Source organism: Urocampus carinirostris, chromosome 12, assembly GCF_059441175.1.
Source record: "Urocampus carinirostris isolate Australia breed hairy pipefish chromosome 12, RoL_Ucar_1.0, whole genome shotgun sequence".
Classification (NCBI taxonomy): domain Eukaryota; kingdom Metazoa; phylum Chordata; class Actinopteri; order Syngnathiformes; family Syngnathidae; genus Urocampus; species Urocampus carinirostris.
This window is the reverse complement of record NC_142360.1, coordinates 25688689-25716133: the sequence shown is the minus strand read 5'-3', so window position 1 is coordinate 25716133 and position 27445 is coordinate 25688689. Positions and strand designations below refer to the sequence as shown.

General features: G+C 39.3%; 3 protein-coding genes across 5 annotated transcripts in view; 2 read left to right on the top strand and 1 right to left on the bottom strand.

The window, feature by feature from the left end:
• ptprc (protein tyrosine phosphatase receptor type C) overlaps nt 1-931 on the top strand; it is a 51588-nt gene extending 50657 nt beyond the window's left edge. The window contains exon 31 of one of the 2 annotated variants that reach the window (XM_088348925.1): nt 153-931. In XM_088348925.1, coding sequence (XP_088205051.1) covers nt 153-377 — 225 coding nt within the window. In that variant the 3' untranslated portion in view covers nt 378-931. Of the gene's footprint in view, nt 1-117 lie in introns of both variants that reach the window. The other variant, XM_088348924.1, reaches the window with a different exon arrangement.
• On the bottom strand, nt 161-22679 carry abhd8b (abhydrolase domain containing 8b). Of its 2 annotated transcripts, none has more exons than XM_088348927.1 (5): nt 22568-22679; nt 9810-10572; nt 7397-7567; nt 7112-7328; nt 161-3175 (listed from the first exon to the last, which is right to left on the bottom strand). In XM_088348927.1, the coding sequence occupies exons 2-5, from the start codon at nt 10568-10570 to the stop codon at nt 2900-2902; spliced, it is 1425 nt and encodes a 474-aa protein (XP_088205053.1). In that variant the 5' UTR covers nt 10571-10572; nt 22568-22679; the 3' UTR covers nt 161-2899. The 2 variants fall into 2 exon arrangements, with proteins under 2 accessions (XP_088205053.1, XP_088205052.1); XM_088348926.1 differs by lacking the exon at nt 22568-22679 and adding an exon at nt 18407-18675.
• dda1 (DET1 and DDB1 associated 1) lies at nt 22169-27017 on the top strand. Its single transcript, XM_088348928.1, has 5 exons — nt 22169-22555; nt 22871-22951; nt 23036-23087; nt 25577-25638; nt 25707-27017. Exons 1-5 carry the CDS (start codon nt 22547-22549, stop codon nt 25809-25811), a joined length of 309 nt encoding a protein of 102 aa, XP_088205054.1. The 5' UTR covers nt 22169-22546; the 3' UTR covers nt 25812-27017.
• The last annotated feature ends 428 nt before the right edge of the window (nt 27018-27445 follow it).

Sequence of the window (27445 nt, the reverse complement as noted above, 5' to 3'; positions counted from 1 at the left end):
ATAGAAATGAGCTAGACTTTCTTTTTTGACATACTCAGAAATTCATAGCAGGCCAGATTAAACAATCCTGTGTGCCGGATTTTTGAGATGTCTGATCTAGGCCATTATTTATTACAGGACCAGTACCAGCTCCTGTATGATACACTCGACAGGTTCTACCCGGTACAGAACGGAGAGGTGAAAACCATCCGGGCCTCAGGAGACGATTCTGTCCGGTTGGTGAACGAAACCGACACAAAAGGACAGCAAACTGGAGAAAAGCCTGCAGACAGCGCCTGCACTACCGAGACAAGCCACCGGGGGGAGACAGCGCTTCTGGCCCAGGAAGTACACGATCCGAAGGAGGTTGGAAAAGTTTACACAAACGCAACAGTTGAGGAAGCTCTCTCTCGAGCGTTCTATGGGTCGAATGATGAGTTTTGGGATGCATGAGTGAACAACACATTTCTTTTTCAATTTTTTTTTTTTATTTGATTGATTTTAAATGTGTGCAAAGAGGTCAAACGTTTTGGGACAATGCTTTCTTATAAGTGTTAATGGTCCATCTTTCCAGTATTCAACTGCTTCACTTGAAAATTGCCTTCAAATGTTCTTACTGTGACTTTGTTACACGATAGTGACTAAGCTACGTGCCTTCTTTTGTTTTGATGAATGTATTTGGGATCACACCCGAGTATTTAATTCTTAAAAAACAACTTACTTATTTGGTTACAAAGTCATAAGATTGTCATCAAATTGTCGGATGAAACTTTAAAAAAGATTGAAATTGCCTTCAATAAAAAATAAACCAAATATGTACAATTTTGTAAAGCTTAATAAATGTCAAAGAAAGATAACAGAGTACTCATTAAAAATGTATAAAATATTTTCATATGAGCAAATGTTTTACATGAGTTACAAAAATCCTTCATAAAAATGCATCAAAACTTCACATCAGTGGCTTTGTTGCATTTGTAAACATATGCACTTATTATTATTTTTTTTGTCCACATGGTAAGTTGTGTTTTCAATCCACAAATCTCTTAGCGCAACCAGTACTACCATCTACAGTGGCTTGCGAAACTATTTGGCCCCCTTGAACTTTGTGACCTTTTGCCTCATTTCAGACTTCAAACAAAGATATAAAACTGTAATTTCTTGTGAAGCATCAACAATAAGTGGGACAAAATCATGAAGTGGAACACACATTATTGGATATTTTAAACTTTTTTAACAAATAAAAAACGAAAAAGTGGGTGTGCAAAATTATTCAGCCCCATTTCTTTCAGTGCAGCAAACTCCATATGATCAGTGAGGATCGCTGAATGATTCAATGTTGATCTAAATGACAAACGATGATAAATGGAATCCACCTGTGTGTAATCAAGTCTCTGTATAAATGCACCTGCACTGATAGTCTCAGAGGTCTGTTTAAAGAGCATATGTGAATTTCCCTTCGGGGATGAACAAAGTATCTATCTATCTATCTATCTATCTAGAGCATTATGAAGAACGAGGAACACACCAGGTAGGTCAGAGATACTGTTGTGGAGAAGTTTAAAGCTGGATTTGGATACAAAAAGATTTTCCAAGCTTTAAAGATCCCAATGAGCACTGTGCAAGCAATAATATTGAAATGGAAAGAGTATCAGACCACTGCAAATTGGCAAAGATCGGGCCGTCCCACTAAACTTTCAGCTTTTACAAGGAGAAAACTGATCAGAGATACAGCCAAGAGGCCAGTGATCACTCTGGATGAACTGCAGAGGTCAACAGTTTGGGTGGGAGAATCTGTGCATAGGACTACAATCAGTCATATACTGCACAAATCTGGCCTTAATGGAAGAGTGGCAAGAAGGAAAACATTTCTTAAAGATATCCATAAAAAAGTGTCGTTTAAAGTTTGCCACAAGCCACCTGGGAGACACACCACACATGTGGAAGAAGTTGCTCTGGTCAGATGAGACCAAAATTGAACTCTTTGGCAACAATGCAAGACGTTATGTTTGGTGTAAAAGCAGCACAGCTCATCACCCTCAACACACCATCCCCACAGTCAAACATGGTTGTGGCAACATCATGGTTTGGGCCTGCTTTTCTTCAGCAGGGACAGGGAAGATGGTTAAAATTGATGGGAAGATGGATGGAGCCAAATACAGGATCACTCTGAAATAAAACCTGATGGAGTCTGCAAAAGACCTGACACTGGGACGGAGATTTGTCTTCCGACAAGACAATGATCCAAAACATAAAGCAAAAGCTACAATTGAATGGTTCACCCAAAAACATATCAAGGTGTTAAAATGGCCAAGTCAAAAGTCAGACCTAAATCCATTTGAGAATCTGTGGAAAGAACTGAAAACTGCTGTTCACAAACGCTTTCCATCCAACCTCACTGAGCTTGAGCTGTTTTGCAAGGAGGAATGAGCAAAAATATCAGTTTCTCGGTGTGCAAAACTAATAGAGACATACCCTGAGTGACTTGCAGCCTTAATCGCAGCAAAAGGTGGCGCTAAAAAGTATTAACTCAATGGGCTGAATAATTTTGCACACCCACTTTTTTGTTTTTTTATTTGTTAAAAAAGTTTAAAATATCCAATAAAGTGTGTTCCACTTCATGATTGTGTCCCACTTATTGTTGATGCTTCACAAGAAATTACAGTTCTATATCTTTTTGTTTGAAGTCTGTAATGTGGCAAAAGGTCAAAAAGTTCAAGGGGGCCAAAAAGTTTTGAAAACTGTACACTGTACAAAATGCTTTCTGGTCACATTTAATCCCCCCCCCCAAAAAAACGTGCGTCTCTTCAAGGCACAACAATGTTTCGAGTCCCAGCTGCGTACCGGCCTCTCAGCCCGAATTCTCCAAAAACTTTCCGCCTTTATCCACGCCCACCAAAATGGGCACCAGCAAAATCTTTTCTTATTTTTTGTCCCCTCTGTCTAACTTTACCGTCGCGCAGTCTGACGATCCCTGCAAGGCGGTGGCCGGTCGGACCTTGGCAGATTCTGCCGCGGTTCTGGTCTTGTCGGTTGGGGCCTTTGCCGTCTCCGGACGGGCTTTGGACTTGGCTGGTGGGGGGGCTGCGGGCTCCCAGAGGAAGAACTCGTGCAGGAGCGTGTTGACAGCCTCTGGACATTCCAGCATGACCATGTGACTGCCTTCCTCCAGGACTTTCAGGAAGCCGATGAGGAGGATCTGACAGAGGCATATAAAAAATGGATATTGGAAGTGCTATCAAAGACTACGACTCTTCCCTCGTTTACTATGCCAGTTTATATCAAATGACAAAATACGCATTTTCTGTGAAAATGAATAAAACCACCCCAAAAAAGTGCCCTCTGCTGGACATTTGCAGTAACAACAGGTTTGATTGTCTAAGAGTAACCTTTTGCCCAAAAATAGAGCTCTCAAATTCTCATCTCATTTCATCTCATTAGCTGTACCGCTTATCCTTATTAGGGTTGCAGGGGGGCTGGAGCCTATCCCAGCCATCTCCGGGCAGTGGGCAGGGGACACCCTGAACTGGTTGCCAGCCAATCGCAGGGCACACGGGGACAGACAACTCACTCGCTCAGTCACACCTAGGGACAATTTGGACCGGCCAATTTACCTGAAATGCATGTCTTTGGAATGTGGGAGGAAACCGGAGTGCCCGGAGGAAACCCACGCAAGCACAAAAGAACATACAAACTCCGCACAGTAGGGCCAGTAGCTGGATTTGAACCCACGTAAGTGGTTCCCACGACCTCAGAACTGTGCCGCACACGCGCTAACCACTGCGCCGCCGTGCTGCCCTCTCTCAAATTCTATTACGAAAAAAAATTACAATCTGAAAATTATCTTATATATTATAAAAAATGATTTTCAATGTTTGGCAGCTCTGTGATGAAAACAGCAGACACAGGTTTCCAAGGTTATGTGTTATTTTTTACTTTTGACTTAAACAAATAAAAAGTGCTGTCTGGACTTGTTAAATGTTATCCTCACTAACACAATCTTCTGCTTAAGTCATCATTGCGGCCTTATTTTTTCCATCTAGTTTGGGGTTTGGGTTGGCGTTTGGGCTCTATTCAAAGCGAGCCTTTTCTTACTTTCACCATTTTCATGCCTCACCAACAGAAAACTGCAACCATGAAATCATTCTGCAACTCCCTCCCTCCTTTCCTGCTTCCTAAAGTGTTGCGAGTCCTGAAAGGCTCCTGTAAACAAAGTTCAAAACAGAGAGACGCAGTGGCATTTTTTTTTTAAATTGCTCTTTGAACTCACTTGGGCATTGTTAAAACATACTTATAAAAGAAAAATTTGTTACTTTTTAAGGACATCTCAAACGACGCAGCCCATCTAGAAAGGAGCAGTATGTAGTTTGGAACTGGGGTTTTGGGGTTTTTAAGGGTTATTGATCTATCTTCGTTATTCATTATCCATTATCGGTCAGTTCATTATACGCTACAAAGCCTAGGAGCCGGGACACTTACTCTCAGCCAAAAGGCTAAGCTAAGGTCCTAGCCCTAAAGCCTTGTTGCGATCATTGCGAATTTCACTCTGTCACCATCTCCTGGCCTTGGTTATCATTGCAGCCTCTATCAGCTCATTCATTATAATGTTAGTACGTACATTTCTTAGACACGCTTGAAAAAAATTTCTTTTCAACTTTTTGGGGTTCGGGTTGGCCTCTGGACTGTACCTAAAATAGGCCTCTTCCTAATTTTCACCATTTTCTACTACTTTAACACATAGAAACAAAAAAACAAAACATGGGGACCAGCATCACGTCACTGTCCAACCCCTTGCACCTTTTCTAATGTACCTGTAGGGGGAGATGACGCTTCACATGTCATCATAAAAAGCACTGAAATTGCATCTTCCGTGTCGGTGTCATTTTTAAGCCAACTTTATTGATTTTCTTTGTTCTTCGTGTAATGCGTGGTATGTCAAGTCAGACTGATGAGAAACATGGCAAGAATTTCAAGAGTTTTCAAGCACTTCACCCAAAATACAAGCATTTTTCTCACCTTGAAAACACAACTTTAAAATTCAAGCATTTTCTAGGATTTCAAGCACCCGTATGAACCCTGAATTTTGAATTATTTAAGGAGTATTAAGGGACAAAATATAATTAACACCACATGGACTTCATGGCCCACCACTGTTCAAATGATATCATTTTTTAAACACCCTGTATATCAGAGGTATTCAACCTTTTTCAAGCATAGAGCTACTTTTTGTTACTAAATAGTGTAAAGGGCACCAAGTTTGATATGAATTCATAAAATAACAACTTAGCTAGATGGTTTAATAAATAGCCAAAAGGGTAGCTTGATAGTTAGCTAGAAAAGTTACCAGCTAAAAATCTAAAAGGGCGATAGCTAGCCAAAAGACTAAAAAGCCAACTAAATAGCTGTTAATAAAGTTAAAAAAATAGATAGCTAGTTAGAAAGGAGGCCAAAATTTAGCTTGATCGCTAGCAAAAAAGTTCAAATGTTAGCTAGATCGCATTTGAAAAATGTAAAATGCTAGCTAGATAGCTTGCTAAACAGCTAAGAAGGTAATCTGATAGCTAGCTAAAAAATTCTCCTTATAAAACCAATAAATTGGAATTTAGGTTGTTGTATTTTCTGGAAAATAAATCAATAAAAACATGAATTGATAGATTCTCATTCTACTCCCTTACTTATTGCTTCAAAAAATTGTACTTGAATAGATTGTTTTTTTGTCCATGAACTGGAATTTATTTATTTAAATATCAAAAATAACAACTTATCATGTTATTACAATGTTTTCCCTATGTTTTTACTTACGTTAATTATTAAAAATACCTCTACTTCCGAATTTCTCAACAAACGAAAATTTCAGGTTAAGACGTACCTGAATGGGGAAATATTACCTGCAGTTACGAAGATGAAGTTAAAAATACAGTTCAGTACATGCTGCTATTGCTGCTGCCAGTTACCCAAACGTAAACAAACTGGCTATCGCTTAAAATCTGCCAGGCAACCCAGTGCACATGCGTGCTCCCAGCATGCTCTTCTTGTCACCGTCACAGTTCTGAGTTCTTAGACGAGAAGGAGGAGAGTCTGGCAAGATGGCGGGGAGGACGACGCAGCCATCATTCAATCATCCCAAATTAAAGACATTTTAAAAAAATTCCATTAAGTCTCGGAATTTGTGGAAAAGAATCACCTGGGAAAAGTTTTGACAGGTTGGGCTATTGCTCGTTTTGATGACATCTGCCTCACGCATTTCCAAAGGATTGTCAAAAGCCGACAAAGCAGACGTCATTGGATCAGTTTTACAAGAAAAGCGGGGCAAAGGGGTAAATGAATATTTCCTTTTTTCTTTGTTATTTTTTTACATTATGTGCCTCTCGTTTTATGTTTACTGTAGTAATCTAATATCTAATATGTGTTTATTTCATTTTGGGTTTTTTTTGTCAATTATTGAAAAATATTTCATACTGTAAATTTGCGGGACTTGGAACAGACCAGCACAATGACCTAGCACTGGTGAGCGATTTTACAACGATGTCCTTGTGTTCCCCTGGCACCATATTGGAGACCCCTGCTGTGTTTTGTCTGCATTGTTTTTGAATTTATCTAAATGCCATTAGATTAAATTTAAATGGTCTGCAAGTCAATGAAGATTTTACACTGTGCTTCACACTTAGCCATTCATACAGACACACACACACACACAGAGCGGCATTAGCTCAGGAGTTAAGAGCGCTCGTCTTGGAATCAAGAGATCGCAGGTTCGATTCCTGGCTCATCCGTGTAGTATGTTGAATGGCTGCACGTCTGCTATTGGTGAGTGAATGGGTAAGTGTGAAGCACATTGTAAAGCGCTTTGGGAAGTCTTCATTGACTTGAAAAGCGCTATATAAATGCATTTAATTTTCATTTCATTTCACAAACACACAGATAGCAGCGCCAGCCATCCAAGGCAACTACCTGCTTATCAGGGGCATTAGGGATTCAGTATCTTGCCCAAGGACACGTTGACATATGACTCAGAGGAGCCAGGAATCGGACCTGCGAAATCTTGATCTTCCTGAGCTACTCCCGCCTCATGCAGACCATTTACATTTACAGTTCCATAGTAAATTTGAACTTCTCTAAAGTCTTTGTCCCATACCTCAGCCATCCGCTGGTCCTCCTCAACAGGGACGAACCTGTCATAGAGCCCATGAACCAGCAGGATGGGCACGGTGAGCTCGGAGTGGTAGACCTCGTCGCCCTCTGGCCAGTACTGACCGCTCATCATGGCGCGCAGCACGAAGGCCGAAACGTCGAAGGCCTTGTTCTCTTTCAGCAGACGCTTCTCCTTGGCGCCCTGATGAGCGAAACCCGCCCTGTGGAGGAGAAAATAATGCTGAAGATGCCAAGCTGGCTACGCTCCAGGATGTGTGCGTTGGTGTACTTGAGGAAACTCCATTTGAGCAGTGGAGAGAGGCAGTCGAGCACACACGAAGGCAAGTTGAAGACCGAGAAGAGGCTTGGCTCCAGCGCCGTGGGGCCTCCCCCGTTGATCATCACCATCTTGTGGATCTCGTCCGGATACTCGTGGGCCAGGAAGGTACAAAAGGACACACTGGACCAAAGGGAAAGAACGTTTAGCCTCGTTTCACTTGGGTGTCCTGCTAGGCCTTGGGTGGGCAAATTGCGGCACGCCAGGCTTTTTAACAAATGATGGTCAAAGTACTCTACGACAATATTTATAATAGTAAATAAAGTACAGTGACTCCTCGCTATTTTGCACTTCTGTGATCCCTGGTTAGCCTAGATGGTAAGGCGCCCGCTTTGAGACTGGGAGGTCGGTGGTTCGCGCCCCGGCCGAGTCATTCCTAAGACTTAAAAAGTGGTCGGCGGCGCCCTCTGTTGGCTGCGGCTGCATCGGCTCGCTACAACGGGTCAGGTGCAATCGACATTTCGTTCTGTGTACATTGTTACACAGAATGACAATACAAGGAAATTATTATTATTATTATTCAAAGCAAATGTGATTTTAAAAAAAAGAATTAGAATTAGAAAAAATCCAATGGATGCTTCCCGCGTGTGAGCAATAGCCACTGCTCAGACCTTCTCAGCGCACAGAAAAAGCAAGAAAAATGAAGTAAAAAGCCATGAAAAAAAGAAAAAAAAGTATCAAATAAAAAAGGCAACTAGAAAAAAGAAGTAAAAAGCTAGGAAAGAAGACACAAAAATATAGGAAAAAGGAAACAAAAGGAGAAAGGATAAAGAAGAAAGGGTCAAAAATGAAGTAGACAAAAGCAGGAAAAAAGACACATTTTGGGGGTCTCTTTGATGGCTCTTGTGTTACATTCAAAACATTTTCAAATTATTTGAATGTTAGGGTCAATCTTTTTGCCAACATTGCACTTCGACTAAAAAGTGTGATCAAATACAACTAAAGAAAATCCACAAAATGTCAGTATTATGTGACAAAAGATACTTTTGAAAACGGAAATCTCATGTAATAGCCTTTACAAGTACATTCGCCAATTCATTACAATTTTAAAAACTAACTAGTGTTTCCGCAAACTCAGCAGTATTTAATTTGATTGATCTGAGGTTTTAGTTTGATAATGATTTGGTTGGCACTCTTGGGATTGATGTTGCTCACCGTTATTCCAAGCGACGCTCACTGAGTTTTCTTGATTGCTCATACTCGTGGAGGCTTACAGGGAACTTTAATCGTCCAGCAATTCTTGACTTGAGTTCTCCCATGTCAAATCATATCATAGCGTCTTCCATACTGCAGTGTGACCGGACACCTGCGCTGCGTTCCCTCTACATCTCGCTAAAAGTTTATGTCCCGCCCGTTCGTCATGCCGAAAGCTTTTGATCTCTGTCTATTTCTCTCTTGTCAAGCATGAGCACAGAATTTACGGTAAAGGTGTGCTGAAATGTGGTCTATTAATTTATAAAAGTATTTTTGAAATGCACCATACCTGGAGAACGAATTAAATGTCTCAGACAGTACCAAAAAAGGAGAAGGAGATTTTGCAGTGGTTTAAAGCCCAGATACAAAATGGATATGAGTATCTCGTGGAAGTATTTGTTTGCAAGCCCTCAAAATTGCATAGGCCAATGAATATGAAGGTTTCACTGCTTCAACAGGTTGGTGTAAACTTTTTGTTCTATTCCTTTTATAATGTGACTATTTAAGAGCAGTTTTAGGGGGTCAGCTTTTTTGCGAGTATATATGGTAATTTGTCACTACCGGTAGCGCTAATTTTTTTGTCAGTAATGTGGGGTGACTGAATTACTTTTAAAATGAAGTAACTGTAACTAATAACTCTTTTTATGTAATGTGTCCGACATTACTTATCAGTCACATAAATAAAGTTATAAAGTGAAAAGTTCAACAGGGCAGAGCACTAGTTGTGGAAACGGATTATTCTGACTCGTCCACAGGGTTGGGTAGGGTTACTTTAACTTGATTACTTTCAATTACTTTTGGAATACCCCAATACCAAATATGCTAATAAAAGACAAAAGAAACTAAATATGAATAAAATTACTACATTTTGTGCAGTCTTGGGGAGTAACGGAATACACGGAAGCTGTTTGGATTTATTTTTCATTTTGTTTCTGTCGCATTTTATGTTAGTTTTGCCGGAGATCAAAGAGATCAAAGCCAGGAGAGAAAGCTTACCACGTGTTGTGAGTCAGAATTGTATTCATATTTAGTTTCTTTTGTCTTTTATTAGCATATTTGGTATTGGGGTAATCCAAAAGTAATTGAAAGTAATCCAGTTAAAGTAACCCTACCCAACCCTGCTCGTCCAAAAAAATAGAAATCTGATCTCAATCTAACTACTGTTGCTTACCCATAAGAATGTCCAATGAGAATATTCCTCTTGCGTGCATATCTCTTGAAGATGAGACGCATGTCTTCTGCCAGGGCGTAGAAGGTGTACGCTGCAGGAATTTGAGGTGCCGAACTAGACCCGTGTCCGGCCAGGTCAGGGGCGATCACTTCGTAGCCCAATCGAGAGAAGAAGTCCAACTGGCTTTTCCATATTTCTAAAGAGCCACCCACGCCGTGGATGAAGAACAGAGCTACATCTGGATGCGTCCCTTTACACGCGGTTATTTTCCTCTCGCAGTCTATAACCACTGTGCGCTTAAGCTTCCCCCTGTGTCGGTTTTGTGACGCTTGGATAGGTGCATCCCGTCCCACTGCCGTCTCAGACCCTGCGACTTTTCCCGTCGTGACCGAGTCCGACCTGGCCTCTGGAACTCCGCCGGGCTGCAAGGAGTTCCCGCAGTCTTTAAGCTCAACCTCGACAGTGCTGTCACCATTTTGGCACTTTTTTAGCTCGCCGGCCGCCTTGTCACCGAGGTTCTCGATGAAGAGTTGTCCGTTACAGAAGACTGTGATTCTCCTCTTGCAGTTGACGCACCCGCCCTGACCCGAGGGTTGCTCCACCACCGGCCGGTCGGGGATAACGTGACGGACACGAAGCACCCGACCCGGTTTGACCTCCACAAACTCATAACCATCGGTAGGTTCCAACGTCTCCAGAGGAACGACCACGTTGCTTGAGGGAAGGCAGCAGAGAAAACCTCCCATAAAGCTTGCCAGCATGGCTGTAGGCAAATGCAGGACATAAAATGAACACAATGATAGTAAATCTAAAGCAGTGTTTATTAAAGGTCAAAAATCAGGAAGGCCGATTATCAGCACCAATAGGTGGGAATTTGACAAATATCGGTATTGGCATTTTTATGCATTCGATGGGCCAATTAATTATATTTAAAACTGGGTTATTTAGGCTCAGATGCAGCTGAGCCTCTCTCACTCCCTTTCTCCTGACTTCTATATTGGATGTTACGCCCCGCGGCCCTTCTGATTGGCTAAGCGACCGGGGGCAGAGCCACTGAAGCATGAAAAATACCGTTAGAGTGGAGTGAAAAGCATGAATTGACAATATAATGTTTAGGGGTGGGCAATATGCTACCAGGTTTTGGTATCTGGCCTACTCAAAAGTATTGGTCCTCGCAATGGTGGCTTACTAACTGATACCAATATCCTGTGCTTTCCAGTGGCAATGTAACAATCAGAAACCATGAATTAAAGTGCCGTTAAAGGGACAGTGTGTATGACCACTAGATGTCACCCTATAGGGTAGTGCAACAGAAAACAAGTGCGATTAAGAGATAGCGTAAAAATTGTAGTTAACTTGTTTCAGAGAGACACTTTCAGGTATATTAGCTCTTATCCTAATATTAGTCCGTCAGTCAAGCGTGTGTGTTTGTAATTGAGAGAGAAAAGAGAAAGCACGTTAAAGTGGAGGGCTGTGTGATTAGCTTTTACCATAACATTTGTTTGTCAATCTGGCTCTAAAGCAGAAGTATCTCTCAATCCATCCATTTTCTGCGCTGCTTATAATCACTAGGGTTGCAGGGACAGGAGTGTCCACAGTTTTTGGTTTGCCGGCTCTGTTGAAATTTCAATATACTTTTTGTTTTAAAGCGACAGTGTCTAATATTTGGTGCTTCCTAGTGGTACAAAAAATTATTTGATCCAGTTAAAAAAAAACATTTATTTGAATACCCTGCAAAAATACATGAACTATTATACAAATATTATTTTTTATTAAAAAAACAGGTCGAGAAATTTGTATTTCTTTTTCACTGTTGAATGCCAACTTCAGGTGGTGCCATGTTTATCCGGTATCCTGCCGCCACGCTGTGCCGTGCATCAATGGCTCTCTTTTATACCATTTTTTTTCTTAATTGTTTTGATTTTATTTTTATTCTATATTATACTTTATTATTTCATATTTTATTTTTCCATTTTAGTGTTTGTTGATGCAACATCAGTTGCAGCCTGGTCATCCCAGAAAGGGCATTACATCATGTGCGGTCCCTTCTCAAGGTTTCTTCATTTTTCTCATGCTGATGTTTTTGAGTTTTCCCTTGGCCTCATGTAGGTTTTAGATCAGGGGATGGTGTAATAATAGTCTGTAGTCCCTACAACCCTATGAGTCTTCTGTGATTAAGGGGTGTACAAATAAACAGACCTTGATGGGACTTGACTCAATGTGAACTAAAACGAAGCATACCTTAAAGAGCATGTGATAGAGAAAGTTTTAGTTTTGGTCAATAGACATGGTTAAAATGTGAGCACTTTTGTGTTGGACTACAAGCAACTACCTGATCTTGGTTTCCTCTATTTCTTTTTCAAGATTACACAAAATAAAGTATTTTTTGTGATATATACCAGGGGTGTCAAACAGGCGGCCCGCTGGCTGGATCAGGCCCGCTAAGGGATTGAATCCGGCCCGCGGGAAAACGCTCAGAGAAGCGCAAGAGAAAAACTGGCCAAAGCCAGGTGCTTCTCACAAACACTGTAATTGTATTTCTCTCTCTCTCTCTCTCTCTATCTCTCTTTCTCTCTTTTCCTCCATTTTTCTCTCACTCTCTATCTCTCTCTCTTTCACTCTCCCCGTCTCTCTTTTTCTCTTTCTTTGTTACTCTTCGTCTTTTTCTCTCTGTGTCTTTTTACTCTTTTGCGCTCTCTTCCTTTCCTCTTCTCTCTTTATCCCCCTCTCTCTCTTTATCCCCTTCTCTTTTCTCCTCTTCTTTCTTTCTATTTCTTTTTTGATATCTTTCTTTCACTCTTTCTTTCCCTGTCCCTCACTATTTCTCTTTTTGTGTTTTTGTTTCTCTCACTCTTTTCTCTCTCTCTCTCTCTCTCTCTCTCTCTCTCTCTCTCTCTCTCTTTCCCTTCCTCTCTTTTTCCTACCCTCTCTACTCTTCTCTCCCTCTGTCTCTCTAATTTCTTTCCCTTTTTTTTTCTTTCGCTCTCATCTACTAGTCTGACCCCCGAGAGAATGTTTTTTTCTATCGTGTGGCCCCCGAGTTAAAATGAGTTTGACACCCCTGATATAAACAGTTTTTTTTTAATTATTAACATATTTGGTGTTGGAGTAATCCAAAAGTAATCGAAAGTAATCAAGTTACATGGCTGCAATATTATGGTATCGGGATTACGTTACTGATTACATTTTTCAACAGGTAATTAGTAACTGTATTGGATTACATTTTTAAGCTCAACCTCCCAACCCTGAGCATCACAGTGGAACCACTACTATATGGCACTCTCTCTCCTCCAGCTTTTTCTTCCTCAGGCCTTTTTCTCGACTTTTCTCTTGTACGTTTCTGATAAGACTGGGACACAGCACCATCAACAACAACGTCAAGTGATTACCAGCCATGGCAACTGCGGGTGCACCATGCAGGGTCCCTGCAAGGCTGTGCTGGTGGCATTATCCTGCCTTCCTGTTACTTTCCTCTGTGGCCAGAGGGGATTACACTTTGTGTCTAAGTCCACACGACGCAATCCGCCTGTAGCCTCTCCTCGTGTAAACTTGTTACCCTCCGTCATCCTTAAAGGGACATTGCCTATAATTTAGCCCAGGGGTCTCCGACCTTTTTCAAGCGTCGAGCTACTTTATGTTACTAACTAAAGAAAAGGGCACCCAGTTTGATATTAATTTCTAAAATAGCAACTTAGTTAGATGGCTTGCTATATAGCTAAAAGGTAGCTTGATAGTTAGCTAAAAAGGTAAACAAGTAAAAACAAAACAAAAGGGAGCTAAATAACTAGCTTAAAAAGTAAAAATCAATCTAAATTAGGGATGTCAAAGTCATTTTGCGCTCGGGGGCCACACGGTAGAAAAAACATTATCTCTGGTGCCGGACTAAAAGATTAGAGAAAATGAAAGAATTAATTAAAAGAAGGAAAACAAGGGAGAGAGAAAGAAAGAGGGAGAATAAAAGAGAGAGAGAGGGGTGGGACAGAGGGAGACAAAGGTAGATAAAAGTGAGAGGAAAAGAGAGAAATAAAGGAGAAAGAGAATGAACACAGAGAAAAAAAGAAAAGAAAAAAAGAGAGACACATCAAGAGAGAAAAAAGAGAAGAGAGAGAGACAAAGAAAAGAAAAATGAGATAAAAAAAGACAAAGAGAGACCAAGAGAGAAAGGGCAGAGGGAGAAAGAAAGAGAGAGAATATAACAGTATAATAAAAAAGAGAGAGACATAGAGAGAGAGAGAGAGAGAGAGAGAGAGAGAGAGAGAGAGAGAGAGAGAGAGAGAGAGAGAGAGAAAGTAGGTGATCGAAAAAAACACAACCACAGCGTCTTTGCAAGTGGTGCCTGGCATTGGCAACACCAAATGCCCATATTTCAACTTGCAGCTCATTTTTCTCTTGCGCTTCTCACAGGGTTGTCTCACGGGCCGGATTCGATCCCTCATCGGGCCTGATTCGGCCCACGGGCTGTGTGTTTGACACCCCATGATCTAAATTGTCAGATAGAAAGCTAAAAACAAAGCTAGATAGCTAGCTAGAAATGAGGCCTAAATCTAGCCTCAAAACTAGCAAAAAAAGTCAAATTTAAGCAAGATACCATGCGAAAAATGTAAAAAGCTAGCTAGATAGCTTGCTAAATAGCTAAAAAGGTTGTTATCTTTTTAGATAGCTATCTAAAACTCATTCGCTTTATAAAACCTATCAATTGGAATTTAGTTTGTTGAATGTCCTGTAAAATAAATCAATAAAAAGATGTATGATTAATTTGGTTTAGTACACAAATAGATTCTCATTCTAATCTCTAAATTAATTGCTTGAGAATATTTATCAATACTTGAATAGATTTTTTTTGTCCATGAAGCCTAAGAACTGGAATTTATTGATTTGAATTTGTAAAATAACAACTTATCATGTTACTACTAGGTTGTTACCATGTTTTTACCGGGTTATTATTAAAAATATGGTTGAATAGTCTCAGTCAACCAATTAAAAAAATAATTTTACTAGAAAATCACAATGACTCAGCACTGGTGAGCTAATTTCAACTGTCCTTAGGGGGCTCCCTGGTGCCTATGAGCACTAGGTTGGAAACCCATGACTGAGCGCCACCTCGTGGGGAAAAAACATAGTTAAAAAATGATATCTATCTGAATAATAAGCAAAAATACATGACCTATCATATAAACGTTCATTATTATCAAATACTCGTAAATCAAAAAATTTGAATTTATTTTACAAAAGTCTCACCTAATGGGAGCTGACATGATTGTCCGCCATCTTGCTGCTACCGATGCCCGCAAAAAACAAAATCCTTGTGAAAGGCTGGGCAAAATAAAGAAAAGAAAATGAGTCTGGTCTTGCTCACGTTTGAGATTCAATACTTTCTATTCCTCCTTTCTTTTTAGGTTGTACAAAACAATAAAGTGACATGTAGAGGTTGAATATTAAACATTGTCCCTTTAAAGGGACAGTGTGTATTATTTAGGGCCTCAGTCAGTTAAAAAGAAAAAAAAAGATCAATAACAATTAAAATGACATGAACTATGATACAATATACATTTTCAAAAATACTTGTAGGTCTAGAAATCAATTTACATAATCATGTTACCTAAAGGATGCTGACATAATTGTTTGCCATCTTGCTGCTACAGGTACCCAAAACACTGAAAAAGGCTGGGAAAAAGAATGAAAAGTACTATTGTGTCGTTTGGCCGTAGTTAGCATTCTTAGTTGTGATTTTTAGCACCCGTTTTCTGGTTTCACTACACCATACAGCGACATCTAGGGTCCAATATTCCACGCTGTCCCTTAAATATGACGGTATTTATCAAAGACTGTCTAGAAAGAAATCATTTCAAGATTTGCGTCTTTGCAAAGGAATAATAGAGAATCCAAATGTAGGCCCTATGTGGTTGACTGGAGTCTGATTTATGTGATAGAAAGCTGGAATAGACACAAATATTTTATAGAAGCACAAAATGGACAAACCAGACTCGAATCCAGAATCTCTGATTTGAGAAACAGAAATCCCTACCAGTTAAAATGATAACATAGTTTCACATTAGGGGCCAAACTAAAACCTAAATTTTGGTGACTCTTGAAAAAAAGTTTCAGACATTTCCACAGGGATTGGATCATTTTATGTACTTGTTGTCATGATTACCGATTTGAATCACCTGTGCCCATTCCTTTAGCGCCAACTGCCTCGGACTCTGATTGGCTCCCTGTCCCAATTCAAACCCACTCCTATCTGTCCCCTGTTGTCAGTCCGTCGGCGAACCTCAGTGTATACTAGGCAAGCCTTTTTCGACCCGGTTTTTGCTCCCGTCTATCTCCAGTTACGACCCGTTTCTGACCCTGACCACGTTTTTGCTCTCCTGTCCCGGCTATCGACCTGTTTTTCCGTCCTCGACACCGCCATCGCTCGCTACCGAAGATCTACTTCCGTGTTCGGATCACAATCCGAGTACGAGAGCCACTTGCTTCCTGCGCCTAGCGAACGCCGGATCATGGGCGCAGTCCATCGTCTGTCTTTTAATAAAACTTGTGAGAAACGTAACGCAATTGGGTCCTGTTTCCGTTCTGGTCCTGACACTTGTGGTATCATTATCTATCTAGTATTGTTATCCAAGACTACTCAAGAATTTATGTACTAGGGTTATTTTAATGTACAATGAACAGAGTTGCATTTTGGAGTCTTAAAAGTAGATTTTGGATACTTTTATATGCACAAGGTTCAGTGGAAGTGATACCACCTGTTTGCATCCACTATTGTCCATAGCCAGATAATGACATCATCCTTTAGTGAGAATGAATTTGAGCTGCTGGCTCTCACGTTTCAGTCTCACCTCCCTATTCAAATAATTCAAACCAACTGGTTTGAAATGTTGGTCATAGAACCACAAAAGACGCATGAATATGTGCAGCCTAAGCATGTTGCTGATAATCATCTCAGCTCGTGATGAGGATTCAACCCCTGATTCCTGATTTTATTTGGTTTCGATCTCAACTTTAGATCAGTAAACCTCCTGTATTTAACAAAAACTACCATATTTTGTGCTTCCTTCATTACCTACCCCGTAGTCATAAAGTGTTATCAATTACTAGATTGTATAGGCGTAACCAGCTTGCTCAAGCAATCCCAAATTCCACCCAAGCACCCTCGAAAATAATAGCATGTTAACAACTCTCTTTTCCTTAAAAAGAGACGGGCTGGGCTTAAATATGATGAAAAACCCCATCTAGAAAATAAAAATGTAGAAGTCAAGTCAAGTCATTTTTATTTGTATAGCCCTTAATCACAAAGAGCCTCAAAGGGCTGCACAGGTTATTGCACAGACTATTATTTCAGACAATTATTACACCATCCCCTGATCTGAAACCTTCATGAGGGCAAGGAAAAACTCAAAAACCTCAACATGAGGAAAATGAAGAAACCTTGAGAAGGGACCGCACATGTGGTAATCCCCCTTTCAGGATGACCAGGCTGCAATGGATGTTGCAATTACAAATAATACAGATAGTGTCTAGAAAAAATATAGGTTATTCATATGCTATAGGGTAGAACTAAACAAAAATGTGAACAACGCAGCTGCCTTGAAATGGTTCAGTCCAATTTGTTCCTAGCACCACTCTCACCCCTCCCCGCTCTTCTTCCAGAATTAGAAAATAGAATGCATCATTGTCTAATAAGAACCATGCTTCTGTATATGTGTGTGTGTACTCCATCCATCCATCCATTATCTGCACCGCTTATCCTCAGTAGGGTCGCGGGGGTGCTGGAGCCCATCCCAGCAATCCTCTGGCAGTGGGCAGGGGACACCCTGAACTGGTTGCCAGCCAATCGCAGGGCACAAAGAGACAGACAACCATTCACTCGCTCATTCAAACCTCGGGACAATTTGAACGGCCAATTAATCTGAAATGCATGTTTTTGGAATGTGGGAGGAAACCGGAGTGCCCTGAGGAAACCCACGCAAGCACGGGGAGAACATGCAAACTCCACACAGGAGGTTTGATCTCACGATCTCAGAACTGTGCCGCACACGTGCTAACCACTGCGGCACCGTGCTGCCCCGTGTGTGTACTCTATCAGAAATAAATGAGTAAAAACTAGGCGTGTCATAGACATAGTGTTTCTGCTATCCTCAAAGTGTAATGTGATGTTCACAAATGAGAAATGACACTCCTGGACAGTGTTGAATGATCCTGAATCGCATTAAAAGTGTAATATTTGACCATTAGATGGCACTGTATTGTCTAATGTGAACGAAAACAAGTGACAAATTTACACAGTGTTGCACTAAGATTCAATACAAACATGGCGGCGACTACTAGGTATGGATTCTGCTATGTAAAAGAAATACCATTTTCTCAAACTGTAAATACTTTAAAAAAAATAACATTAGTATTTATGCCGATTATTTAAATCAATGTGCTTTTTCCCTGATGCAGTTTTTTTGTACAACTAGACACTAAACATTACACACTGTCCCTTTAAGGGAATCGAAAAATAAAATGTAACCAGCCAGACACTCTGGTTGCTCTCAACCTAAAATCCAGCATGTTTAATTCAAGTTTCAAAATACAAATTAAAAGATTCATACCTTTGATATGTCCAAAGTGTGGGACAAAATACTATTGTTATGACTAAACTGGCGTCGTTTTCTCGAGGAAATACGAGGGCTACGTAATCTGGGAGAGTCAATCCAATAATCTAATTTATCTCGGTGCGGTCCTCCACGTCCACCGTCCGAAAAGCGCCATCTCGGCAAACAGGACCACTCTGGCCTCGTTTGTTCGCTTTGTTGTGGTCTACGGTCAAAAGAATGTGAAGAGAATGGTAAACAAGTTTGGAGCTAAAAGTACACCTTGATTTTGGTGCTCGGAACACCTTTAATCTCCTGTTCTCACATTATTGGTTAGAGCGCCCTCTGTTGACGCTAACACCACATTACAGCGTAGTTTGAGTGGGTTTAATGCGGAAAACCGAGGGCGTAGTTTTGGCATGGACGGAGGGGACGTGTCCCCACCAATAATGAGCAATCATAGCTTTGTCCCCACCGATATTATGTGACTTAAAAAATGTGCTTAGACCAAAACCTGTGGAAAGCACAACATTTCTACTTCTTAGTTCATTTTATGAGGAAGGATGAATTAATAGTGCCACAAAGCACAGCATGGCGACAGGATGCTGGACAAACATGGCGGTGACCTAAATGGGGATTCCACTGTGCAAAAGAAATACAAATTTCTCAACCTAGTTTTTTTTAAACAAAAATTAACATTGTTTTGATAGTCCATGTATTTTTGCCTAGCATTTAAACCAATGTTTATTTTTCTACTGAATGAACGTTTTTTTTGTACCCCTAGGAGGCACTTAATATCACACACGGTCCCTTTTTTATTTTAGTCAAAAAAATGATACAAACTGTAGAAAAAGGAAGATAAAATATTACATATTTTAACTATTATTTTTGTTTTTAATTTGAAAAATCAGTGAATTTATAAATGATGAACGTAATGAGTTAATAAAACTCCTAAGGAAGAAAAAACGTTTCTGCAGGGAGATACGTTTTATTGTTTTAGGTATTATTATATGATTTTTCTTTTCTTCTACAAGTTTCAAAAAATGTAATAAAAATTCATACAGTGGTAAACAATGTTGCTCGCTATATGTTTCTATTATTGAATACAAGCCAGAATAAGTTAGACGACAAAACAGAATATATATATATATATATATATTGTGAACTAGGATTGAAATATTAAAATGATTAGACTGTTGCAGAATATTTGTTTTTTTCCCATGGGTGACGTGCGTGAATCTTTTTTTAAATAAAGAACCTATGCCTTAGCCAAAGAGGTTGAGAAACACTAGTATAGATCGGTGTTTCTCAACTGCTGGGTCGGGACCGAAAAGTTGGTCGCAAACCCGTTTTCAGCAGTTCACAGGCCTTTTCTTTGGCAAAATAATGCTAAGAATAAGAAAAAAACAGAAGGTATATTACAATCCTTAACAGTAGATGGAGATAACGCCCTGCTAGATCACTTCTACCTGGTCAGTCAAACGAGGCTCCTGTGTAGTTTGAGAGGGACCACATTTCATTTGATTGGGTTTTTGCTCGTTTTATTTCCTACTTCTTTCTATAATAATGGGTCCCCAAAAAGTTAGTGATAAAAGGAAGAAAGGTAGAAAACAGTCACAACAACGATCAAGTTAAGGAAAGAAACGATTGCAAAAATGGTGTACAAGTGTTTGACATTGAAGCGCTTCTATAAGGTACAGAAAACAAATTTTAAAATGTTATAATTTTAGCTATTTACCAGTTTATTATTATTTTTCAACTACACAATTAAATAATTATAATGTTAAGGTACACACTTTACTGATATTTTGAATTTCTTTTAGTATGTGGCTATTTTGAAGCAGTTTTAGAAGGTCGCTTATACGCGATGTAGGCTTATATCCCAGTTTATACAGTACTTGAAGTTATTTTGGTTTTGCTGGTCTTTTTTTTTTAAGTCAGTTTGTCGTTAAAAGGGAATGGTGGGTCCTGAAGTAAGACCAGTTGAGAACCACTGGTATAGCTCAAAGGTTTTCAAAGTACGGTGTGCGGACCACATGTGGCCCTTCAGGCCAAATGAAAATGGTCAAAATATAATGACAAGTACTTCTAGTAAAAAACGTTTTGTGTGCCAATATTGTCCCTTTGTGCGTCTACAACAAAAATGCTATTACAGAAATACTACAAAACTACTACAAACCAAAATATCAAATTTAGTGCCGAAAACAGTGACCTAATATATTATTATGCTTTTATTTTGAAAAGGAAGAACACTGTAGCAATAATACAAAAATAAAACTACAGTAATATTACAAAAAAACTGCAGAATTACAAAAAATACTACCATATGAATACTACAAAATACTTCTAAATAAATCATTTAAAAATACAACAAACAGTAATACTATAATAAAAAAGAAATACTACTCCAGAAATATGATGGAAATACTAAAATAAAAACACGACTACAGAAATGAAAACTGCAGTAAAATTACAAAATACTAAAGAAATAGTACGAAAACAATATTGAAAGAAACAATACAAAGAAACGTCTACAAAAATACTATACAAATACAAGGACAGAAATAATATATTAAATTCTACTACTACAGAAATATGACAGAAAAACTGCAAAAAACTACAACATAAATTACAAATGAAATACTACGGTAATACTACAAAACAATACTGATATACTTAATACTTAATACTTGAATACAACAGAAATACCACCAAAATCCAACTGCAGAAATACTACAAAATAAACAGAGAAAAATACAAGTAACACAAAAAAACTAAAAATCAAATTCAGTGCTTCAAACGTCGACTTAAGATATTTTATATTTGCTTAAATTGTGAGCGTTTCAAAAATCATTTGACGAAACGAATTTGTTTGAAAATAAATGTGCACAGAATATACTTATCCATACCTGTCAACCTGCACGGCTCCATGCCCTTAGAAACTGTTGTATTTTCCTTTACAAAATACAAAATAATCTTACACCATATTTTTTTCCCAAACGTGTTTATTTATGTAGTTTAACATGTTATATTGTACATGTGTTTCATTATATCATATATATTGTTAATTAACATTTTTTGTTAGATACTGAGTTGCTCGACATGAATGAGGTTTATTATAAAAAAAAGTTCAAAAATGAAGGAGCTTGGATGTTCACTGTAGAAGGAAAAAATACATGCAAATATAATTACCGGTAAGTAGAACAAGACATTTTCTTATCCAAATTATGAATTAATTTTCTGCATTAAATTGTTGTTGGTAATATACTGATTAAATGGATAACCACAAACCTGTCCTTTTTCATTTTCTCATTTTATACTTCTTTTTTTCTTAACTTCTTTATACAACTATAATGATTCAAAATATAATGCATCAAAGCAAGTGAGCCGTTTAAAGAGTTGAGCCGAAAAAGCTGGTTCTCTAAAAAGAGACGGACTTCCTTTCACTACACAACTCTAACTCGTTTGACTTGATTGATTTGCCGTTTCGTCATAGTCGGTGTATCCCGGATGGTACCCATAATTGACAAATTAGCATTTTCTTGTACGTCGTACACGTCTTAAAATGCATAATAAACGTACTTTGTATGGCAAAAACATACAGGTTGACAGGTATGCTTATTCAAAATAGGGGGAAAAAAAATCTGTCTCCAGTATTGGCCCCTTGGCCCAATTTTTTTTAAAGCCAATGCAGCCCCTGACTCCAAATAACTGTCCACCCCTGGTCTAGATGACGAGGAATTACAATGCGACCTCCAAACGCTAGAGGACGCTAACACAAAAGTAACAGGACATTAAAAAATGTGCACGAGAGTTTCCGGGGCAGTGACAAATGAAGCAGCCATTACGATAGCCTAAGCGATTCCCAAACTATCAACTCTTCTAATGTATCAGACCGGAGTGTTCCCTGAAGATTTAATCCGAAGTAAATTCTGATAAAGGATAAAACTAGCCATTTGAGTGTAAATTGTGCGTTTGTGCTGCCGCTGCCACTTGATAAACCAGCCGGGCTCGTCAGTCGTTAAGCTAGCACGGCTCTTGCTAACAGAGTCGTAAACATATAGCCCATTCGCCTGCCTGCTGTCACGGCGTGCTCGGTGGCGTCTACATTCAGCTCAAAGATCGGCCTCGACGTTAAATTTGAGTTGGAAGACTGTCATGGAGAAGGTATCGACGTACCAATATACAGCTGCTGTCATTTAGGCGAGGGTCACTTAAACAAGCTGATATTAGCCGGTCGGCGAACTGCTACTCCTTATGCGTCACGTCATTATTCTCATCACTGTTGTCAACATCATCATGCATGCACTCAACTGTTGTATTAAGATTTAAGTCTGATTGCTTATATTAGAATTTTTCTGCCGCGTAAGAATGCGACGTGTGCTCGCGACGACATGCAATGGCGGTAGAAGATTCGAAATGTTCAAGGATCAGCTTTCATATGGTTGGACCAAACTGATCTCGTTTTGCCTTCCTTCACAGGCAGATTTTCTGAAAGGGCTTCCAGTTTACAATAAAAGCAACTTTAGCAGGTTTCATGCAGACTCCGTTTGTAAAGCATCTGTAAGTAGACGGTATATACTTATCACTGAACTGCCCTTATGTTTTCAACTAACTGTAGTGAAATCTATTATCTGTCTTCTGCAGAATCGAAGGCCGTCCGTCTATCTTCCAACACGGGAATACCCTTCAGAACAAAGTGAGTACTGGTCTTTTAGTGAAATATCTTTAATTGGTTTACATTCTTCCAACAACAAAAGATTGCAATCTTATTATGAAGATTGATCTTTGATTCTTACATTTGGCACACTAGTCATGTCAAATCATATTTATTTGTATAGCCCTTAATCACAAAAATGTCTCAAATGACTGCACAGGATTACAACTACACAATAGCCTGATCTTAAACCAACATGCGGGCAAGGAAAAACTCAAAACCTCAGCGTGAGCAAAAAAGAGACCTTGAGAAGTGGTAATCCTCCAAGGTGGAATATATTTAGCATTGACTCACATTACACAAACCTAGTAAACATCAATAAAAGGAGAACACTAGGTAACATGTTGTTAATTAGTCCAGAAAGGGCATGGCAGCAACGACCCCTCCAAACCTGTAAACAGTCCATAACAGCTACAATGCAGCTTCCCATCTCTGCCAGCTGGTCGATGAAGGCATTGACATGCCTCAGGTCAGACGCTGGTCCGCTGACTCATCTCAAATTGTCCTTCTCCTTCGTATCACCACCAGCCAGGCAGTCGGTAAAAGACAGGACAAGATTTTGTTTGATTTTACTCTTGCTGCACAAAGAACTAAATGTAATTGCCAACCCTCAAAACTGCAAGTACTGTGCTTGGTAATTTGGTAAAATGTATTGGCTATTCACAGACACCACTTTGGATGGATGCCTAGATCAGTGTTTTTCCACCTTTTTTGAGCCAGGGCATGTTTTTTACATTGGAAATATTTTGTGGCATACCACTAACCAAAAATGTTAGAAAATGTCACTGAATAGTGCTAATTGCAATATAATTTATAATACCCCCAGTTTTTGCAGCACAGGCACTTGAATATGACATATTTGCAGAAAATGATTCATAAATGATTTATCAAATTTTAAAAAGTGACATTGGATAATTTCTCGTGGCACACTAGTATGTCGCGGCACAGTGGTTGAAAATCACTGGCCTGGATGGATAGATAGATTTATATATATCTAACTCAAATGGTTAGCTGGTCAGCATCGTTTGCACTAGCTCACAGGATGCTGGACAGCAAACCAACGCATTTGAGTAGAATTAGATTTTGTCTATTTGCCACTGTTTGCAAAGGGATTAGATGTGGCACTCCAGGATAAAAGTAATAGACTTAAAAGAGAAACATGAACAGCCTTATTTTGAACATGAAAGAAAAACTATTGTTGCCAGTGCAAACATAGACGTTTTGTGGGGCTGCAAATTAACTCAGGCAATGAAATCTGGATAACATATACATGACTCCTTATTGTTAGAAGCACACATTTTTGTGTAACGCTGCATATAAACATTAAGAATTTTTGCTTGTTAAGTGTCCTTTGTGTTTTTAAATGAATGGCTCTGAACTTAAAGGGTACAGTTCATATACTCCTTTCTTCTCTTTTTGGCCAATAAATAGTGTTTATTTCTGTGCTAATATCTAATTTTTGTTTTTGTTAGTAACTTGGCCACAGTGTTTCTTCAGTGCTCAGGGCACGAGGAAAAAAGTAAATGATACATTATTTCTATGTCATTCAAAGCTATTATCTTGATATGGTTACGCGAACATTTCTTATTCATTTTTGATTGTAACCATTTGGTCTTTTTAGTCTAGGAATGATAGGAGCTTAGTCATTATAAAAAAATCTCATTCAATTATCAACGTCTTTCTAAATTATTTTCATTATTTCATATTTTGAAACATTTATGTTTGTAATGCCTATCTTCTTGTTAATTTTGATCTACGTATTTGATGATTTAAAGAAAAGGTTTATAGTGGGATTTTTAAATTAGGGAAGGAAACTCTAAATTTATTAGAACCAATGGTTACATGTTGGTATAGTGACAACTCTTTGTTATATAAATTGATAGATGGATGTTACATATCGAAAAAATAACTTGGTTTAAAAATTATTACTACCATTATTTTTTGCCATTTGTTCAATTAAAATTTAGGTCTGAAAAATCGCAAATTATTTTTTTTCCCCATCGTTAAACCCTAACTTGGAGCTGCTACTCTTGGAAAACTGCTACATTTGAGACTGTTAGATTTTAATCATCGCAGAGAATGGTCTCAAAACAAGGACACTTGGTGCTGGTGCGCAGCTCGCCAGCTGCTCTCTAAATTGCCTCCTTACCCTGAAGAGAAAAGCCTTCATGTTTTGTATGTCAATAAAAACATTCACCTGCAATTCTGTGTTTTTATTTGTAAACTTATAATTGTCATTTTGGTACAGTTGTATATTCTCAGTCGGTAATGATGTCATACCAAGGTTACTTTTTCCCCCTTGGGGGCTTTTATGAAGGTGTAATGCTGCCTGGCGGATTTTCAATTTTCTTGGGTGGTTCTGGTACCCATTAATCGTGAAAACTGAGGGATCTCTGTATATTCCATGCAATACCTTGGAGAGGGGTCTGACATTTCCATGTTTAAATGTGTGATTATAATCTTCTCCACAGTTATCGTCACAGAGAAAACCAACATCCTTCTGCGCTACCTCCATCATCAGTGGGACAAAGAGGTGAGCGTGTTTGGACACAGTTCACCCAAGTGGACGTGGGAATATTAATAATCTGTTTTCATGTCTAGAACGCAGCAAAGAAACGGGAACAGGAGCAAGGGGAGGGCGATAGCCCGGCACCCCCGCGAAAGATCGCCCGGACGGACAGCCAAGAAATGAACGAAGACTCCTAAGTCTGTGTGAATGTGTGCGCGCGTGCCTGTGTGTAGCCAATCAAAGATGAAGACGAAGGGTGACATTGCGTGGAGGGCGCCCATCCTAACTTCTGGATGGCGGGGCGCTTCGCTCAAAGAATCGAGGGCGGACAGAAAATCCAATCTTTGAACAGATTCGCTCTTTGAGAACCGACCCGAAAAGAACCCGTAATGAGCCGGGCTGTACGTATATGGCGTTTATGTGTACTGTGTCATGTATGTTCGTATGCATGCGGGGCTGTGTGTGTGTGTGTCCATGTGCTCCACACGTCAGGTAAGCGATTCGTCGAAGGGTCGGCAAGCTGCTTGACACATCAAGTCTTAATAATGTCTCCAATTTGACTTCTGGTGATTTTTTTTTTCTTCATCTAAAAATAGCAAGGCCAAAGTGCCCCCATCAGTTCCACTGCCCACTCTGTAAGAATGGGGAGATTTCTCCCCACTAACCAAGAATGCACTGTGAAAAACAGCACAAAGTAGAAGCGGCACACGCAGATGTGCTTGCAGTGTATTGCTTGTGCCATCGTAGCTTGCCTCCTTTTCTTTTTTTATGGTTTGTTTATGCCTAGCCCAACACAGTTCTGCTAATCTAAGTGAGGTCCATTTTTACAACCCATCGAGGAATTCTTGGTTGTGACCTGCCTGTGTTTTAAGTAAATATCAATTTTATAATACACCTTTTGGAGTTATAAACCAGGTGGGGGTGCAGCCCTCCTAGTGTCCAAAGATGGCTTTGTTTTGACAAAAAAAAAAAACAGTTCTGACGATTGGTGGATGTGTACATTGAAAGGCAATCTCTGTGCACAATTGATTTCATCCTGCCTCGTCACCGAATGAATTTTTTGTAATGATAGCCTTACAGGCCTTACAACTGCTCGTCATTGTTTGGCTCTTGTCTTCATGTTGCACGTTCAAAAGTTGTGCTTTTAGCATGCAGTCCAAACGTCATCTTGACCCTCAAGTTTATTCATTCATTAAATGACATATTGTGTATGTATATATATATTCATAAAAACTGTACATGATATGAATTTGCGCTACCATTTGTGTGAATATTCAGGCATTAGAGCATGTTATGTTTTAAAGACTGTTTGACAACACCTTTAAGCCTTTCCCCAATTTGTGTTAGATGCATTTTTTTCCTTTTTTTAGTTTTGCTGAAATAAATCTGGACCATTATTGTCATGTGGGGCTCCTTCTTATTTTAAGATTCTCATTTGGATTATGGTAGGTAGTTCAAGGTTTCTCATACCATTAAAAAACTTGTATTAGGAAAAACAATACACAGAGTAATGTTTTTTTATTAAATACACATGCAGACATCTACCTGAACATTCTATTTTTAATAGACAATTTATGGTCTCACTGCTCTTTATAAATATTCAACGCCTCCGGATCCTAGTGGTACAAAAACTTTTAGTAAAACAGTTACCGTATTTTCCGCGCTATAAGGCGCACATAAAAGCCTTTATTTTTTTTCAAAAACTGACCATGTGCCTTATAATACAGTACGCCTTATATATGGATCAATATTAAGTTGCAAGGTCTCGCAACAAAGGCAAGCAGCCGCCGACTAGATTTTTCCTCGTAGGCGATGTGGTCCGCGGTGTATG